The sequence below is a fragment of the Pezoporus occidentalis genome, unplaced genomic scaffold (genome assembly GCF_034315485.1).
Source record: "Pezoporus occidentalis ecotype Australia unplaced genomic scaffold, CSIRO_AGI_Poc_V1 ctg1003, whole genome shotgun sequence".
NCBI lineage: Eukaryota > Metazoa > Chordata > Aves > Psittaciformes > Psittacidae > Pezoporus > Pezoporus occidentalis.
The window spans coordinates 1-19,807 of NW_026912784.1; the positions used below are offsets into that span (position 1 = coordinate 1).

At 59.1% G+C, this 19,807-nt stretch overlaps 1 protein-coding gene across 1 annotated transcript; it reads right to left on the reverse strand.

The window, feature by feature from the left end:
• Nucleotides 1–7,413: 7,413 nt before the first annotated feature.
• Nucleotides 7,414–18,724, reverse strand: FTSJ1 (FtsJ RNA 2'-O-methyltransferase 1). Its single transcript, XM_062612742.1, has 11 exons — nt 18,604–18,724; nt 17,670–17,739; nt 16,471–16,567; nt 14,103–14,181; nt 13,986–14,038; nt 13,383–13,436; nt 13,195–13,297; nt 10,986–11,063; nt 9,222–9,325; nt 8,192–8,298; nt 7,414–7,516 (listed from the first exon to the last, which is right to left on the reverse strand). The coding sequence occupies exons 1-11, from the start codon at nt 18,722–18,724 to the stop codon at nt 7,414–7,416; spliced, it is 969 nt and encodes a 322-aa protein (XP_062468726.1).
• Between the last annotated feature and the right edge of the window lie 1,083 nt (nt 18,725–19,807).

Consider the following 19,807-nt stretch of genomic DNA (forward strand, 5'->3'; position numbering starts at 1 on the left):
AGATGGCGGCGCCCACGCGGCGCTTCCCCCGGTGCCGAGGACGGGCGGGAGGGGCCGGAGCCGCTGCAGGAGCCCCGCGAGGGGCGGGGCCAGGGCCCTGCGGGGGGGGGCGGGCGGCCCCGTTAGGGGGCGGGGACCCACAGGGACCCCATGGGGTTTATGGGGGTCCATGGGGTCCATAGGGGTCCATAGGGGTCTATGGGGTCCATAGGGTCTATGGGGTTCATAGGGGTCTATGGGGTCCATAGGGGTCTATGGGGTTCATAGGGGTCCGTGGGGTCCATAGGGGTCTATGGGGCTCATGGGGGTCTGGGGTCCATAGGGGTCCGTAGGGTCTATGGATTTCATAGGGGTCTGTGGGGGTCTATGGGGTTCATAGGGGTCCATGGGGTCTATGGGGGTCCATAGGGGTCTATGGGGTTCATGGGGGTCTGTGGGGTCCATAGGGGTCTATAGGGTAAATGGGGTCCACGGGGTTCCAAAGGGGTCTATAGGGTCCATAGATGTCTATAGGGCTCTATAGGGTTCCATGGGGTCTATAGGGTCCACAGGTGTCTATAGGGCTCTATAGGGTTCCATGGGGTCTATAGGGCTCTATAGGATTCCATGGGGTCTATAGGGTCCACAGGTGTCTATAGGGCTCTATAGGGTTTCATGGGGTCCATAGGTGTCTATAGGGTTCCATGGGGTCTATAGGTGTCTATAGGGCTCTATAGGGTTTCATGGGGTCCATAGGTGTCTATAGGGTTCCATGGGGTCTATAGGTGTCTATAGGGCTCTATAGGGTTTCATGGGGTCCATAGGTGTCTATAGGGTTCCATGGGGTCTATAGGTGTCTATAGGGCTCTATAGGGCTCCATGGGGTCCATAGTTGTCTATAGGGTTCCATGGGGTCTATAGGTGTCTATAGGGCTCTATAGGGTTCCATGGGGTCCATAGGTGTCTATAGGGCTCTATAGGGTTCCATGGGGTCTATAGGGTCCATAGGTGTCCATAGGTGTCTATAGGGTTCCATGGGGTCTATAGGGCTCTATAGGGTCCATAGGTGTCTATAGGGCTCTATAGGGTTCCATGGGGTCTATAGGGTTCTATAGGGCTCTATAGGGTTCCATGGGGTCTATAGGGTCCATAGGTGTCCATAGGTGTCTATAGGGTTCCATGGGCTCTATAGGGCTCTATAGGGTTCCATGGGGTCCATAGGTGTCTATAGGGTTCCATGGGGTCCATAGGTGTCTATAGGGTTCCATGGGGTCTATAGGGTTCTATAGGGCTCTATAGGGTTCCATGGGGTCTATAGGCTTCTATAGGGTTCCATGGGGTCTATAGGCTTCTATAGGGTTCTATAGGGTTCCATAGGGTCCATAGGTGTCTATAGGGTTCCATGGGGTCCATAGGTGTCTATAGGGTTCCATGGGGTCTATAGGCTTCTATAGGGTTCTATAGGGTTCCATGGGGTCCATAGGTGTCTATAGGGTTCCATGGGGTCTATAGGGTTCTATAGGGCTCTATAGGGTTCCATGGGCTCTATAGGGTTCTATAGGGCTCTATAGGGTCCATAGGTGTCTATAGGGCTCTATAGGGTTCCATGGGGTCTATAGGGCTCTATAGGGTTCCATGGGCTCTATAGGGCTCTATAGGGTTCCATGGGGTCCATGGGGTGCTCACTGCAGCCGGTGGCAGAAGCCGCGTCTCCGCGCCAGCAGCGCCCGCTCCTGGTGGGCACAGAGCGAGGCCGGGCTCAGGCCTGGGCTGCACCCCCAGCCCCACACTTGTGGGGCCCGGCCCCATCCCTGCCCCACACTTGTGGGGCTCGGCCCCATCCCTGCCCCTCACTTGTGGGGCCCGGCCCCATCCCTGCCCCTCACTTGTGGGGCTCGGCCCCATCCCTGCCCCTCACTTGTGGGGCCCGGCCCCATCCCTGCCCCTCACTTGTGGGGCCCGGCCCCATCCCTGCCCCTCACTTGTGGGGCTCGGCCCCATCCCTGCCCCTCACTTGTGGGGCTCGGCCCCATCCCTGCCCCTCACCTGTGGGGCCCGCCCCATCTCTGCCCCACACTTGTGGGGCCTGGCCCCATCCCTGCCCCTTACTTGTGGGGCCCGGCCCCATCCCTGCCCCTCACTTGTGGGGCCCGGCCCCATCCCTGCCCCACACTTGTGGGGCCCGGCCCCATCCCTGCCCCTCACTTGTGGGGCTCGGCCCCATCCCTGCCCCACACTTGTGGGGCCCGGCCCCATCCCTGCCCCTCACTTGTGGGGCTCGGCCCCCATCCCTGCCCCTCACTTGTGGGGCTCGGCCCCATCCCTGCCCCTCACCTGTGGGGCCCGCCCCATCTCTGCCCCACACCTGTGGGGCCCAGCCCCATCCCTGCCCCACACTTGTGGGGCTCGGCCCCATCCCTGCCCCACACTTGTGGGGCCCGGCCCCATCTCTGCCCCTCACTTGTGGGGCCCGGCCCCATCCCTGCCCCTCACTTGTGGGGCCCGGCCCCATCCCTGCCCCTCACCGTCCGCGCCTCCGCCGCCCCCGGGCCCTGCGCCTGCCTCTGCTGCTGCCTGCGGGCAATGGGAGCAGGATGGGACCCATTGGAGCCCCCCATGTGGGACCCCCCCCCCCAGGCAGGGCCAGGATGGAACAGCCCAAACCTGCCCCATCCACCCCATTGCAGGGTCCTTGTGGGGCAGAGCTGCTGTGGGTCCAGCCCCACTGATCCCAGCGCTATGGGGCAGCCCCATTGATCCCAGCTCTATGGGGCAGCCGCATTCCTCCCAGCGCTATGGGGCATCCCTATTGATTCCAGCTCTATGGGGCAGCCCCACTGATCCCAGCGCTATGGGGCAGCCCTACTGATCCCAGCGCTATGGGGCAGCCCCATTGATCCCAGCGCTATGGGGCAGCCACATTCCTCCCAGCGCTATGGGGCATCCCTATTGATTCCAGCTCTATGGGGCAGCCCCATTGATCCCAGCACTATGGGGCATCCCTATTGATTCCAGCTCTATGGGGCATCTGCATTGATCCCAGCGCTATGGGGCAGCCCCATTGATCCCAGCACTAAGGGGCAGCCCCATTGATCCCAGCACTATGGGGCATCTGCATTGATCCCAGCGCTAGGGGGCACCCGCATTCTTCCCAGCTCTATGGGGCATCCCCATTGAACCCAGCCCTATAGGGCAGCCCCACTGATCCCAGCGCTATGGGGCAGCCCCATGGACTCACCAGGCCTCTTCCAGCTCTGCCACCTCCTCCAGCTCCTTCAGGCGCTGATGCAGGAGCTGGGGGGAAGGAAGGGGCTGAGCCCCCCAGGTTCTGCCCCCCAACCCTCCCCCCCCTGCCCCATGGGCCCCACAGAACCTCATTGTCCCGCTGGTCCTCCTGTAGCCAGGTCCTCATGAAGGCCAAATGCTGCTCCTCCTGCAGAGCCAAGGCAGCGCCGTGGGGCTGGGCTATGGGGCTGAGCCATGGGGCTGGGCTATGGGGCACGGGGGGCGAGGTGTGTGTGATATGGATACTCCATGTCTTGCATCCTCCATCCTATGGGGCTGGGCTATGGGGCTGAGCCATGGGGCTGGGCTATGGGGCACGGGGGGGGGGTGTGTGTGTGATGGATACTCCATGTCTTGCATCCTCCATCCTATGGGGCTGGGCTATGGGGCACGGGGGGGTGTGTGTGTGATGGATACTCCATGTCTTGCATCCTCCATCCTATGGGGCTGGGCTATGGGGCACGGGGTGGGGGGGGTAATGGATACTCCATGTCTTGCATCCTCCATCCTATGGGGCTGGGCTATGGGGCACGGGGGGGTGTGTGTGTGATGGATACTCCATGTCTTGCATCCTCCATCCTATGGGGCTGGGCTATGGGGCTGAGCCATGGGGCTGGGCTATGGGGCACGGGGGGGGGGTGTGTGTGATGGATACTCCATGTCTTGCATCCTCCATCCTATGGGGCTGGGCTATGGGGCGCAGGGGGGTGATGGATGCTCCTTGTCCTTGTGCACGCAGGCATAGGGGGCTCTGCCCCATAGATCCCTTCCCATAGGGAGGCACTGACCTGGCTGTGGAGGTTCCTTAGGGCAGCACCCAGAGCCCCATGGTTCTTGTCCTGTGTGGGAAGGAGACCCAGTGGGTGCCTATAGACCGCTATGGGGCAGGGGTCAGGGGGTGCCTATAGACCCCTATGGGGCAGGGGTCAAGGGGTGCCTATAGACCCCTATGGGGCAGGGGTCAGGGGGTGCCTATAGACCCCTATGGGGCAGGGGTCAGGGGGTGCCTATAGACCCCTATGGGGCAGGGGGTGCCTATAGACCCCTATGGGGCAGGGGTCAGGTGGTGCCTATAGACCCCTATGGGGCAGGGGTGAGGGGGTGCCTATAGACCCCTATGGGGCAGGGGTCAGGGGGTGCCTACAGACCCCTATGGGGCAGGGGTCAGGGGGTGCCTATAGACCCCTATGGGGCAGGGGTGAGGTGGTGCCTATAGACCCCTATGGGGCAGGGGTCAGGGGGTGCCTATAGACCCCTATGGGGCAGGGGTCAGGTGGTGCCTACAGACCCCTATGGGGCAGGGGGTGCCTATAGACCCCTATGGGGCAGGGGTCAGGTGGTGCCTATAGACCCCTATGGGGCAGGGGTCAGGGGGTGCCTACAGACCCCTATGGGGTAGGGGGTGCCTATAGAGACACCTATGGAGCCCATAGCCCCCTATGGGTCCCATTGCCCCTATGGATCTCATAGCCCCTATGGATCTCACAGCCCCTATAGATCCCATTGCCCCCTATAGGTCCCATTGCCCCCTACGGGTCCCATTGCCCCCTACAAGTCCCATTGCCCCCTATGGATCCAATTGACCCCTATAGGTCCCACTGCCCCCTATGGATCCAATTGCTCGCTATGGGTCCCACTGCCCCCTATGGGTCCCATTGCCCGCTATGGGTCCCATTGCCCCCTATGGGTCCCATTGCCCGCTATGGGTCCCATTGCCCCCTATGGGTCCCATTGCCCGCTATGGGTCCCATTGCTCGCTATGGGTCCCACTACCCCCTATGGGTCCCATTGCCCCCTATGGGTCCCATTGCCCGCTATGGGTCCCATTGCCCCCTATGGGTCCCATTGCTCGCTATGGGTCCCATTGCCCGCTATGGGTCCCATTGCCCCCTATGGGTCCCATTGCTCGCTATGGGGCAGACCTGGAGATGCCCCTGGAGCCGCTCCAGCGCCCGCCTCACCCCCGCTGCCTCCATGGAGCCAATCCCGAGGCTGCTTCTTGGGGGGTGAGGCGAGGGGGCGGGGCCGCCGTGACGTCACAGGGACGCTGTGGAACGGGCGCGATGACGTCACAGGGATGCTGTGGAACGGGCGCGATGACGTCACAGGGACGCTGTGGAACGGGCGCGATGACGTCACAGGGACGCTATGGAACAGGGGGTGATGACGTCAAAGGGATGCGGGGGGGGTGGTGCAGATTTGGGGCTATTTTGGGCAGATTTGGGGCAAAACTTCTGCTTTTTGGGGCTATTTTTTGGCTATTTCTGCTATTTTGAGTTGGTTTGGGTCTATTTTAGGGTATTTTTACCTATTTCTGCTATTTTGGGTTGGTTTGGGTGTATTTTGGGGTATTTTTACCTATTTCTGCTATTTTGGGTTGGTTTGGGTGTATTTTGGGGTATTTTTAGCTATTTCTGCTATTTTGGGCTGGTTTGGGTCTATTTTAGGGTATTTTTACCTATTTCTGCTATTTTGGGTTGGTTTGGCTCTATTTTTGGGTATTTTTACCTATTTCTGCTATTTTGGGTTGGTTTGGGTCTATTTTAAGGTATTTTTACCTATTTCTGCTATTTTGGGCTGGTTTGGCTCTATTTTAAGGTATTTTTACCTATTTCTGCTATTTTGGGCTTGGTTTGGCTCTATTTTTGGGTATTTTTAGCTATTTCTGCTATTTTGGGTTGGTTTGGGTCTATTTTAGGGTATTTTTACCTATTTCTGCTATTTTGGGTTGGTTTGGCTCTATTTTAGGGTATTTTTAGCTATTTTTAGCCTATTTTGGGTTGGTTTGGGTCTATTTTGGGGTATTTTTAGCTATTTCTGCTATTTTGGGTTGGTTTGGCTCTATTTTAGGGTATTTTTACCTATTTCTGCTATTTTGGGCCGGTTTGGCTCTATTTTAGGGTATTTTTACCTATTTCTGCTATTTTGGGTTGGTTTGGGTCTATTTTAGGGTATTTTTAGCTATTTCTGCTATTTTGGGTTGGTTTGGCTCTATTTTAGGGTATTTTTACCTATTTCTGCTATTTTGGGCTGGTTTGGGTCTATTTTAGGGTATTTTTACCTATTTCTGCTATTTTGGGCTGGTTTGGGTCTATTTTAGGGTATTTTTACCTATTTCTGCTATTTTGGGTTGGTTTGGCTCTATTTTTGGGTATTTTTAGCTATTTCTGCTATTTTGGGCTGGTTTGGCTCTATTTTAGGGTATTTTTACCTATTTCTGCTATTTTGGGTTGGTTTGGCTCTATTTTTGGGTATTTTTACCTATTTCTGCTATTTTGGGCTGGTTTGGCTCTATTTTTGGGTATTTTTACCTATTTCTGCTATTTTGGGCTGGTTTGGCTCTATTTTAAGGTATTTTTAGCTATTTTTAGCCTATTTGGGGTTGGTTTGGGTCTATTTTTAGGTATTTTTAGCTATTTCTGCTATTTTGGGCTGGTTTGGCTCTATTTTAGGGTATTTTTACCTATTTCTGCTATTTTGGGTTGGTTTGGCTCTATTTTAGGGTCTTTTTACCTATTTCTGCTATTTTGGGTTGGTTTGGGTCTATTTTAGGGTATTTTTACCTATTTCTGCTATTTTGGGCTGGTTTGGGTCTATTTTAAGGTATTTTTATCTATTTCTGCTATTTTGGGTTGGTTTGGGTCTATTTTTGGGTATTTTTAGCCTATTTTGGGTTGGTTTGGGTCTATTTTAGGGTATTTTTACCTATTTCTGCTATTTTGGGTTGGTTTGGCTCTATTTTAGGGTATTTTTACCTATTTCTGCTATTTTGGCTCTATTTTAGGGTATTTTTACCTATTTCTGCTATTTTGGGTTGGTTTGGCTCTATTTTAGGGTATTTTTAGCTATTTCTGCTATTTTGGGTTGGTTTGGGTCTATTTTTGGGTATTTTTAGCCTATTTTGGGTTGGTTTGGCTCTATTTTAGGGTATTTTTACCTATTTCTGCTATTTTGGGTTGGTTTGGCTCTATTTTTGGGTATTTTTAGCTATTTTTAGCCCATTTTGGGGCTATTTCGTGTTATTTTAGGGCTGGTGTCCGCCTCCCGCCTCCCTTCCCCCACCCCAGTGTCCCAGCCTCGCCCCGCCCCCACCCCGAGGAGCCCAATCCCCGCTGGCCAATGAGAGGGGAGGAGTTCAGCGGCAGCCAATCAGAGGCCGCAGCGCGGGGACTGGCAGCGCTCCCGGCCAATGGCGGTGAAGGGCGGCCACGCATCCGGGATCCGGTTTATACTGGGATGGATCCAGTCCATACTGGGACGAATCCGGTTTACACTGGGATGAATCCAGTTTATACTGGGATGGAACCGGTTTACACTGGGACGAATCCAGTCCATACTGGGATGGGATCAAGTTTATGCTGGGATGGGATCCAGTTTATACTGGGACAAATCCGGTTTATACTGGGATGGATCTGGTTTATACTGGGATGAATCCAGTCCATACTGGGATGGGATCCAGGATCCAGTTTACACTGGGATGGATCCAGTCCATACTGGGATGGATCCGGTTTACACTGGGACGGATCCGGTTTATACTGGGATGGGATCAGGTTTATACTGGGATGGATCCGGTTTACACTGGGATGAATCCGGTCCATACTGGGATGGGATCAGGTTTATACTGGGATGGATCCGGTTTATACTTTGATGGATCCGATTTATACTGGGATGGGATCAGGTTTATACTGGGACAAATCCGGTTTATACTGGGATAGGATCCAGTTTACACTGGGATGAATCCGGTTTATACTGGGATGAATCTGGTCCATACGGGGCTGGATCCGGTTCATACTGGGATGGGATCCAGGATCCGGTTTATACTGGGATGAATCCGGTTTATCCTGGGCTGGATCCGGTTCACACTGGGCTGGGCTCCAGGTTCCCGCTCGCTCAGTGCGGGGCCTCCCCCTCCCCCTCCCCCTCCCCCTCCCCCCCCCCGGGGCGCTGCCGCCGCCGGGATCGGGCCCGGGCGTAGGGGGGGGCGATGGGGGGGGCGGGGGGGGGCAGGAAGCGGTACGGGCGGTGCGGGTCCAGCTGCGGGGGGAGGGGAGGGGGGTCAGGGGGGGCAATGGGGGGGCAATGGGGGGAGGGGGGGGGCACTCCCGAGAGCTCCCAGTGTGACCCATAGAGCCCAATGCGACCCATGGAGCCCCATAGAGCCCAGTGTGACCCATAGAGCCCCATAGAGCCCAGCACGACCCATAGAGCCCAGTGTGACCCATAGAGCCCAGCGCATCCCATAGAGCCCCATAGAGCCCAGCGCATCCCATAGAGCCCCATAGAGCCCAGCGCATCCCATAGAGCCCCATGGAGCCCAGCGCGACCCATAGAGCCCAATGCGACCCATAGAGCCCAGTGCGACCCATAGAGCCCAGCGCGACCCATAGAGCCCAGTGCGTCCCATAGAGCCCAGCGCGTCCCATAGAGCCCAATGCGACCCATAGAGCCCAGCGCGTCCCATAGAGCCCAGCGCAACCCATAGAGCCCAGCGTGACCCATAGAGCCCAGCGTGACCCATAGAGCCCCATAGAGCCCAGCGCGTCCCATAGAACCCCATAGAGCCCAGCGCATCCCATAGAGCCCCATAGAGCCCAGCGCATCCCATAGAGCCCCATAGAGCCCAGCGCGTCCCATAGAACCCCATAGAGCCCAGTGTGACCCATAGAGCCCCATAGAGCCCAATGCGACCCATAGAGCCCAGCGTGACCCATAGAGCCCCATAGAGCCCAGCGCGTCCCTGCTCAGCCCAGGTCCTCCCAGTGCATCCCAATCCCATCCCAGTCCCCCCCCAATCCCCCCCCACTTCCCGCCACTGCCCCCCATCCCCCCCCATTCCCTCCCCAATCCCATCCCAGTCCCCCCCCACTTCCCCCCACTCCCCGCCACTGCCCCCCATCGCCCCCCATTCCCTCCCCCATCCCCCCCATCCCCCCCCCCTCCCCCCTCCCCTCCCCCACCTCCAGGGGGTAGTTGCGGTCGGGGTCGTAGGCGCTCAGGTCCCCGCAGGCCACGAAGGGGACGAGGACGCGGGAGGGGCCCGAGGGCGGGGCCAGGGCCAGGTCTGGGGGGGGAGGGGAGAGGGAATGGGGACCCCAACCCCCCCCTTGGGGACCCCCCTTAGGGACCCCCCAACCCCCCCTTTGGGACCCCAACCCCCCCCTTAGGGACCCCAACCCCCCCCAGAGTCCCCCAAACCCCCCCTTAGGGACCCCAAACCTCCCCCTTTGTGACCCCAACTCCCCCCTTAGGGACCCCAACCCCCCCTTGGGGACCCCCAAACCCCCCCTTTGTGACCCCAAACCCCCCCTTAGGGACCCCAACCCCCCGCTTGGGGACCCCCCTTTGTGACCCCCAACTCCCCCCTTTGTGACCCCAACCTCCCCCTTGGGGACCCCCCTTTGGGACCCCCAACCCCCACACTGAGATCCTCAAAAACCCCCTTTGGGACCCCAACCCCCCCCTTTGGGACCCCCAAACCCCCCCTTAGGGATCCCAACCTCCCCCTTGGGGACCCCCAACCCCCCCCAATGAGATCCCCAAACCCCCCCTTTAGGGACCCCCCTTTGGGACCCCCAAACCCCCCCTTTGGGACCCCCAACCCCCCCTTGGGGACCCCCAAACCCCCCCTTTGTGACCCCAACCCCCCCCTTGGGGACCCCCCCTTTGGGACCCCCAACCCCCCCTTGGGGACCCCCAAACCCCCCCTTTGTGACCCCAAACCCCCCCTTAGGGAACCCAACCCCCCCTTAGGGACCCCCCTTTGTGACCCCATCCCCCCCTTGTGACCCCCAAACCCCCCTTTGTGACCCCCAATCCCCCCTTTGTGACCCCCAATCCCCCCTTTGAGTGCCCCCCTTTGTGACCCCCCCTTTGTGACCCCAATCCCCCCTTTGTGACCCCCCCTTTGTGACCCCAATCCCCCCTTTGTGACCCCCCCTTTGTGACCCCAATCCCCCCTTTGTGACCCCCAAGCCCCCCTTTGTGACCCTTAACCCCTCCCATTTGTGACCCCCCCTTTGTGACCCCAATCCCCCCTTTGTGACCCCCCCTTTGTGACCCCCCTTTGTGACCCCCCTTTGTGACCCCCCTTTGTGACCCCCCCCTTTGTGACCCCAATCCCCCCTTTGTGACCCCCCCTTTGTGACCCCCCTTTGTGACCCCCCCCTTTGTGACCCCCCCTTTGTGACCCCCCCCTTTGTGACCCCCTTTCTGACCCCCCCTTTGTGACCCCAATCCCCCCTTTGTGCCCCCCAACCCCCTCCCATTTGTGACCCCTCCTTTGTGACCCCAATCCCCCCTTTGTGACCCCCCCTTTGTGACCCCCAACCCCCTCCCATTTGTGACCCCCCCTTTGTGACCCCAACCCCCCCTTTGTGCCCCCCCCTTTGTGACCCCCAACCCCCTCCCATTTGTGACCCCCCCTTTGTGACCCCAATCCCCCCTTTGTGACCCCCCCTTTGTGCCCCCCAACCCCCTCCCATTTGTGACCCCCCCTTTGTGACCCCCCCTTTGTGACCCCCCATTTGTGACCCCAATCCCCCCTTTGTGACCCCCCCTTTGTGCCCCCCAAACCCCTCCCATTTGTGACCCCCCCTTTGTGACCCCAATCCCCCCTTTGTGACCACCCCTTTGTGCCCCCCAACCCCCTCCCATTTGTGCCCCCCCCTTTGTGCCCCCCCCTTTGTGCCCCCCAACCCCCTCCCATTCGTGCCCCCCCTTACCCCCATGGAGCAATGGGCTGTCCATGCTGGGCTCGAAGCCCGCGGGGGGGCTGTAACCCCGGCACACCACAAAGGCCTCTAGAAAGGGGGGGACAAAGGGGGTGGGGGGGTCCCCATAATGGGGGGGTCATCGTAGAGTGGGGGTGCCCTTAAAGTGGGGGGTCCCCAGAATGGGGGTGTCCACGTAGCCCATAATGGGGGTCTGCATAGGCCATAATGGGGGGGTCATCGTAGAGTGGGGGTGACCTTAAAGTGGGGGGTCCCCATAATGGGGGGGTCATCGTAGAGTGGGGGTCCCCTTAAAGTGGGGGGGTCCCCATAACGGGGGGGTCATCGTAGAGTGGGGGTGACCTTAAAGTGGGGGGTCCCCATAACGGGGGGGTCATTGTAGAGTGGGGGTCCCCTTAAAGTGGGGGGTGCCCATAATGGGGGGGTCATCGTAGAGTGGGGGTGACCTTAAAGTGGGGGGTCCCCATAATGGGGGGTCATCGTAGAGTGGGAGTGACCTTAAAGTGGGGGGGTCCCCATAATGGGGGGTCATCGTAGAGTGGGGGTGACCTTAAAGTGGGGGGGTCCCCATAATGGGGGGGTCATCGTAGAGTGGGGGTGACCTTAAAGGGGGGGGGTCCCCATAATGGGGGGGTCATCGTAGAGTGGGGGTGACCTTAAAGTGGGGGGTCCCCATAACGGGGGGGTCATCGTAGAGTGGGGGGTCCCCATAATGAGGGGGTCATCGTAGAGTGGGGGTGACCTTAAAGTGGGGGGTCCCCATAATGGGGGGGTCATCGTAGAGTGGGGGTGACCTTAAAGTGGGGGGTCCCCATAATGGGGGGGTCATCGTAGAGTGGGGGTGACCTTAAAGTGGGGGGGTCCCCATAATGGGGGGTCATCGTAGAGTGGGGGTGCCCTTAAAGTGGGGGGGTCCCCATAATGGGGGGGTCATCGTAGAGTGGGGGTGACCTTAAAGTGGGGGGTCCCCATAATGGGGGGGTCATCATAGAGTGGGGGTCCCCTTAAAGTGGGGGGGTCCCCATAATGGGGGTGTCCACGTAGCCCATAATGGGGGTCTGCATAGGCCATAATGGGGGTTCCCCTTAAGCCATAATGGGGGTCTGTATAGGCCATAATGGGGGGGTTCTCCATAATGGGGGTTCCCCATAGGCCATAATGGGGGGGGTCCCCATAAGCCATAGTGGGGAGGTCCCCTTAGGACGTAATGGGGGGGTTCCCCATAATGGGGGTTCCCCATAAGCCATAATGGGGGTTCCCCATAGGCCATAATGGGGAGGTCCCCTTAGGACATAATGGGGGGGTTCCCCATAAGCCATAATGGGGGTTCCCCATAGGCCATAATGGGGGTGTTCCCCATAAGGGGGGGTTCCCCACAATGGGGGGTTCCCCATAGGCCATACTGGGGGCTCCCCATAGGCCATAATGGGGGGGTTCCCATAGGCCATAATGGGGGGGTCCCCATAATGGGGGGTTCCCCATAAGCCATAATGGGGGTTCCCCATAAGCCATAATGGGGTTCCCCATAATCCATAATGGGGGTTCCCCATAATGGGGGGGTTCCCCATAAGCCATAATGGGGGGTTCCCCATAATGGGGTTCCCCATAATCCATAATGGGGGTTCCCCATAATGGGGGGTCCCCATAGGCCATAATGGGGGGGTTCCCCATAGGCCATAATGGGGGTGTTCCCCATAATGGGGGTCCCCATAATCCATAATGGGGGGTCCCCATAGCGGGGTTCCCCATAAGCCATAATGGGGGTTCCCCATAGCGGGGTTCCCCATAATCCATAATGGGGGGTTCCCCATAATGGGGGTTCCCCATAATGGGGGTTCCCCATAATCCATAATGGGGGGGTTCCCCATAATGGGGGGTCCCCATAGGCCATAATGGGGTGTTCCCCATAATGGGGGTTCCCCATAATCCATAATGGGGGGGGTTCCCCATAATCCATAATGGGGGTTCCCCATAATGGGGGTTCCCCATAATCCATAATGGGGGGGGTTCCCCATAATCCATAATGGGGGTTCCCCATAATCCATAATGGGGGGGGTTCCCCATAATCCATAATGGGGGGTTCCCCATAATGGGGTTCCCCATACCGGGGGGTCCCCATAATCCATAATGGGGGGGGTTCCCCATAGCGGGGTCCCCATAATCCATAATGGGGGTGTTCCCCATAGCGGGGGTCCCTCACCGATGCTGGAGTTGCGGCTGCTGCGGGGCTTGGCGCAGGTGACGCTGGGGAAGAAGAGGCGCAGCTGGGCATAGAGCAGGGTCACGTCCTTGCCCCGGAAGATCTGGGGGGGTCCTGGGTGTCAGGGACCCCCCCCACCCCCCCATTAACATGGGGGGGACCCCCCTCCCCCCTCCCCACAGACTCACTTTAGCCACAAAGGTGCCCCCCTTCTTCAAGACGTGCGTGGTGATGGTGAGAGCCTGAAGGGGGGAAGGGGGGGCCATGGGGTTGATAAAGGGGGGGGTCCCCATGGGGTTATGGGGATGCCAAAGGGGGGGGAAAGGGGGGGGTTGGGGGGGGGCCATGGGGTTGATAAAGGGGGGGTCCCATGGGGTTATGGGGATGCCAAAGGGGGGGGAAAGGGGGGGGTTGGGGGGGGGCCATGGGGTTGATAAAGGGGGGGTCCCAATGGGGTTATGGGGATGCTAAAGGGGGGGGGTTGGGGGGGTCCCCGTGTGGTTATGGGGATGCTAAAGGGGGGGGATTGGGGGGTCCCAATGGGGTTATGGGGATGCCAAAGCGGGGTGGGGGGGTCCCCATGGGGTTATGGGGATGCCAAAGGGGGGTGGGGGGGTCCCCATGGGGTTATGGGGATGTTAAAGGGGGGGGATTGGGGGGTCCCCATGGGGTTATGGGGATGCCAAAGGGGGGTGGGGGGGTCCCAATGGGGTTATGGGGATGCCAAAGGGGGGTGGGGGGGTCCCCATGGGGTTATGGGGATGCCAAAGGGGGGGGGTTAAGGCACTCACAGCCAATAGGAGCTGAGCCTGGATGTACTCGTCCAGGTCATGGAGCCCTGTCACTGATGGGGGGGGGATATTGGGGTTCGGGGGGGTGCACTTTCATCCCCCCCCCCCATTACTCACCATCAGGGGCCCCATCGCAGACCACCAGGTCAGCCGAGTGCCCCTCGAAGTGGCGCTGGATCTGCTGCACTGTGGAGGCCTGGGGGCAGTGGGGGTCATGGGGCAATGGGGGGCAATGGGGCAATGGGGGGCAATGGGGGTGATGGGGCAATGGGGGTGAGGTAACGGGGGCGGGGGTGATGGGGGTGATGGGGCAATGGGGGGCAATGGGGGGCAATGGGGGTGATGGGGCAATGGGGGGCAATGGGGGGCAATGACGGGGGGAATGGGGGTGATGGGGCAATGGGGGGCAATGGGGGGCAATGGGGGTGATGGGGGGCAATGGGGGTGATGGGGCAATGGGGGTGATGGGGGGCAATGGGGGGCAATGGGGGTGACGGGGGGAATGGGGTTGATGGGGCAATGGGGGTGATGGGGCAATGGGGGGCAATGGGGGTGATGGGGGGAATGGGGGGCAGTGGGGGTGATGGGGCAATGGGGCAATGGGGGGCAATGGGGGGCAATGGGGGTGATGGGGGGCAATGGGGGCAATGGGGGTAATGGGGGGCAATGGGGCAATGGGGCAATGGGGGGCAATGGGGGTGATGGGGGCAATGGGGGCTATGGGGGAATGAGGACAATGGGGGAATGGGGGCAATGGGGGTGATGGGGGAATGGGGGTAATGGGGGGCAATGGGGGTGATGGGGGGAATGGGGGTGATGGGGGGAATGGGGGTGATGGGGGGAATGGGGTGATGGGGCAATGGGGGGCAATGGGGGTGATGGGGGGAATGGGGGTGATGGGGCAATGGGGATGAAGGGGGGAATGGTGGTGATGGGGGAATGGGGTTTGGGGGTCTTTGGGGGTCTCTAAGTGGCTATGAGGCATCTATGGATTATCTATGAAATATCTATGGGGTGTCTATAGGGGTCTATGGGGTGCCTATGGGCTGTCTATGGGATATCTATGGGGTGTCCATGGGTTGTCTATGGGGTGTCTATGGGGTATCTGTGGGGTGGCTATGAGGTGTCTATGGGGTGTCTATGAGGTGTCTGTGGGGTGTCTATGGGGTGTCTGTGGGGTGTCTATGAGGTGTCTATGGGGTGTCTATGGGGTACCTGTGGGGTGGCTATGAGGTATCTATGGGGTGTCTATGGGGGGTCTGTGGGGGGTCTATGGGATGTCCATGGAGTGTGTATGAGGTATCTATGGGGTGTCTCTGGGGTGTCTCTGGGGTGTCTATGGGGTGTGTACAAGGTATCTATGAGGTATCTGTGGGGTGTCTATGGGGTGTCTATGGGGTGTCTGTGGGCTGTCTGTGGGGTGTCTATGGGGGGGTCTATGGGGTGTGTGTGTGGTGTGTATGGGGTGTCTATGGGGTGTGTATGGGGGGATCTATGGGGTGTCTCTGGGGTGTCTCTGGGGTGTCTCTGGGGTATCTATGGGGTGTCTCTGGGGTGTCTCTGGGGTGTCTATGGGGTGTCTATGTGGTGTCTATGGGGTGTCTATGGGGTATCTATGGGGTATCTATGTTGTGTCTCTGGGGTGTCTATGGGGTGTCTATGGGGTGTCTCTGGGGTGTCTATGGGGTGTCTATGGAGTGTCTATGGGGTGTCTCTGGGGTGTCTCTGGGGTGTCTATGGGGTGTCTATGGGGTATCTATGGGGTGTCTATGGAGTGTCTATGGGGTGTCTCTGGGGTGTCTCTGGGGTGTCTATGGGGTGTCTATGTGGTGTCTATGGGGTATCTATGGGGTATCTATGTTGTGTCTATGGGGTGTCTATGGGGTGTCTATGGGGTGTCTATGGGGTATCTATGGGGTATCTATGTGGTGTCTATGGGGTGTCTATGGGGTGTCTATGGGGTATCTATGGGGTGTCTATGTGGTGTCTATGTGGTGTCTATGTGGTGTCTATGGGGTATCTATGGGGTGTCTATGGGGTGTCTATGGGGTATCTATGTGGTGTCTATGGGGTGTCTATGGGGTGTCTATGGGGTATCTATGTTGTGTCTATGGGGTGTCTATGGGGTGTGTATAAGGTATTTATGGGGTGTCTGTGGGGTGTCTATGGGGTGTCTATGGGGTGTCTATGGGGTGTCTATGGGGTATCTATGGGGTGTCTATGTGGTGTCTATGTGGTGTCTATGTGGTGTCTATGGGGTATCTATGGGGTGTCTATGGGGTGTCTATGGGGTATCTATGTTGTGTCTATGGGGTGTCTATGGGGTGTGTATAAAGTATTTATGGGGTGTCTATGGGGTGTCTATGGGGTGTGTATAAGGTATCTATGGGGTGTCTGTGGGGTGTCTGTGGGGTGTCTATGGGGTGTCTATGGGGTGTCTATGGGGTGTCTATGGGGTGTCAGGGGGCCGGGCGCCGCTCCCCACCTTGGTGATGTCCCCTTGGATCTGCAGCACCCCCGGCAGCGGCGCCATGGCCTGGAGGTCCACGGCCACCACCTGTGGTGGGCCCTCCGCGGAGCCCCTGGGGGGCAGGATACGACCCCCTCATTGCCCCCCATAGCCCCCCATGACCCCCTCATTGCCCCCCATGACCCCCTCATTGCCCCCCATAGCCCCCCCCATAGCCCCCCCCCTCATTGCCCCCCATAGCCCCCCCATTGCCCCCCCCATTGCCCCCATAGACCCCCTCATTGCCCCCCATGACCCCCTCATTGCCCCCATAGACCCCCTCATTGCCCCCCATAGCCCCCCCATAGCCCCCCCCCTCATTGCCCCCCATAGCCCCCCCATTGCCCCCCCCATTGCCCCCATAGACCCCCTCATTGCCCCCCATGACCCCCTCATTGCCCCCTATAGCCCCCCCCTCATTGCCCCCCATAGACCCCCTCATTGCCCCCATGACCCCCTCATTGCCCCCATGACCCCCTCATTGCCCCCCATAGACCCCCTCATTGCCCCCCATGACCCCTCATTGCCCCCCATGACCCCCTCATTGCCCCCCATGAACCCTCATTGCCCCCCATAGCCCCCCCTCATTGCCCCCCATGACCCCCTCATTGCCCCCCATAGCCCCCCCTCATTGCCCCCCATGACCCCCTCATTGCCCCCATGACCCCCTCATTGCCCCCCCATAGCCCCCTCATTGCCCCCATTCCCCCATTGCCCCCATAGCCCCCCATTGCCCCCATGACCCCCCATAGCCCCCCCTCATTGCCCCCCATGACCCCCCCATAGCCCCCCTCATTGCCCCCCCATAGCCCCCCCATTGCCCCCCTCATTGCCCCCCCATAGCCCCCCATTGCCCCCCCATTACCCCCCCATTGCCCCCCCATAGCCCCCCCCATTGCCCCCCATGACCCCCCCATAGCCCCCCCCTCATTGCCCCCCATAGCCCCCCCATTGCCCCCCTCATTGCCCCCCCATTGCCCCCCATTCCCCCCCCATTGCCCCCCATTGCCCCCCATTGCCCCCCATGACCCCCCATTGCCCCCCATGCCCCCCATAACCCCCCATAATGCCCCCATACCCCCCATTGCCCCCCCCATTGCCCCCCATAACCCCCCATAATGCCCCCATAACCCCCCCATTGCCCCCCCATTGCCCCCCCATTGCCCCCTCCCCACCTCAGGTTGCGGCTCAGGACCTGGCTCCAGCTCCCCGGTGCCGCGCAGAGATCGACGGCGCGATGGACGCCTGGGAGAGAGCATCCCAATGGATCCCAATGGATCCCAATGCATCCCAATGGATCCCAATGCATCCCAGTGCATCCCAATGGATCCCAATGGATCCCAGTGCATCCCAATGGATCCCAGTGCATCCCAATGGATCCCAATGCATCCCAGTGCTTCCCACTGCATCCCAATGGATCCCAATGGATCCCAATGGATCCCAATGCTTCCCAATGCATCCCAATGGATCCCAATGCATCCCAGTGCATCCCAATGGATCCCAGTGCATCCCAATGGATCCCAGTGCATCCCAATGGATCCCAGAGCATCCCAGTGCATCCCAATGCATCCCAGTGCATCCCAATGGATCCCAATGGATCCCAATGGATCCCAGTGCATCCCAATGGATCCCAATGGATCCCAGTGCTTCCCAGTGCTTCCCAGAGCATCCCAGTGCTTCCCATTGCATCCCAATGGATCCCAGTGCATCCCAGAGCATCCCAGTGCTTCCCAATGGATCCCAATGCATCCCAGTGCATCGCAGTGGATCCCAATGCATCCCAGTGGATCCCAATGCATCCCAGTGCATCCCAATGCATCCCAGTGCATCCCAATGCATCCCAGTGCATCCCAGTGGATCCCAATGCATCCCAGTGCATCCCAGTGGATCCCAATGCATCCCAGTGCTTCCCAGTGCATCCCAATGGATCCCAATGCATCCCAGTGCATCCCAATGGATCCCAATGCATCCCATTGCATCCCAGTGCATCCCAATGGATCCCAATGCATCCCAGTGCATCCCAATGGATCCCAATGCATCCCAGTGCTTCCCAGTGCATCCCAGTGCATCCCAGTGGATCCCATTCCCCCCGGCGCCCCCGTGCCTCACCCTGGAAGAGCCGGAAGCGCTGCTCCAGCTGCAGGAGCTTGAAGGCGCTGCGGGCTCGCCAGCCCTGCTCCTTGGCCAGCCGGTAATAGATGTCCCGCTTGTCCTTGGAGGAGCGCCCCATAGCGTTCCTGCTGCCCCCCCCCCCCCATGGGGTTTATCTATAGGTCCTACAGTAAATAAACCCCTTCTTTATGTGGGGTGCCATAGAGAACAACGGCACCCACAGCACCCATTGCCCCCAGGGCGACCCACAAGTGGTTGGTGCTGCCCCCCCCCCCCATGGTGTTTATCTGTAGGTCCTACAGTAAATAAACCCCTTCTTTATGTGGGGCGCCATAGAGAACAACGGCACCCACAGCACCCATTGCCCCCAGAGCAGCCCCACAAGTGGCTGATGCCCCCCCCCCCCCATGGGGTTTATCTGTAGGTCCTACAGTAAATAAACCCCTTCTTTATGTGGGGCGCCATAGAGAACAACGGCACCCATTGCCCCCAGGGCGGACCCACAAGTGGCTGATGCTGTGCCCCCCCCATGGTGTTTATCTGTAGGTCCTACAGTAAATAAACCCCTTCTTTATGTGGGGCGCCATAGAGAACAACAGCACCCATTGCCCCCAGGGCGGCCCCACAAGTGGTTGATGCTGCCCCCCCCCCATGCTGTTTATCTGTAGGTCCTACAGTAAATAAACCCCTTCTTTATGTGGGGCGCCATAGAGAGCAACGGCACCCACAGCACCCATTGCCCCCAGAGCAGACCCACAAGTGGCTGATGCTGCCCCCCCCCCCGCTGTTTATCTGTAGGTCCTACACTAAATAAACCCCTTCTTTATGTGGGGCGCCATAGAGAACAACGGCACCCACAGCACCCATTGCCCCCAGGGTGGACCCACAAGTGGCTGATGCTGCCCCCCCCCCATGGTGTTTATCTGTAGGTCCTACAGTAAATAAACCCCTTCTTTATGTGGGGCGCCATAGAGAACAACAGCACCCATTGCCCCCAGAGCAGACCCACAAGTGGTTGATGCTGCCCCCCCCCCCCCATGGTGTTTATCTGTAGGTCCTACAGTAAATTAACCCCTTCTTTATGTGGGGTGCCATAGAGAACAACAGCACCCATTGCCCCCAGAGCAGCCCCACAAGTGGTTGGTGCTGCCCCCCCCCCATGGTGTTTACCTGTAGGTCCTACAGTAAATAAACCCCTTCT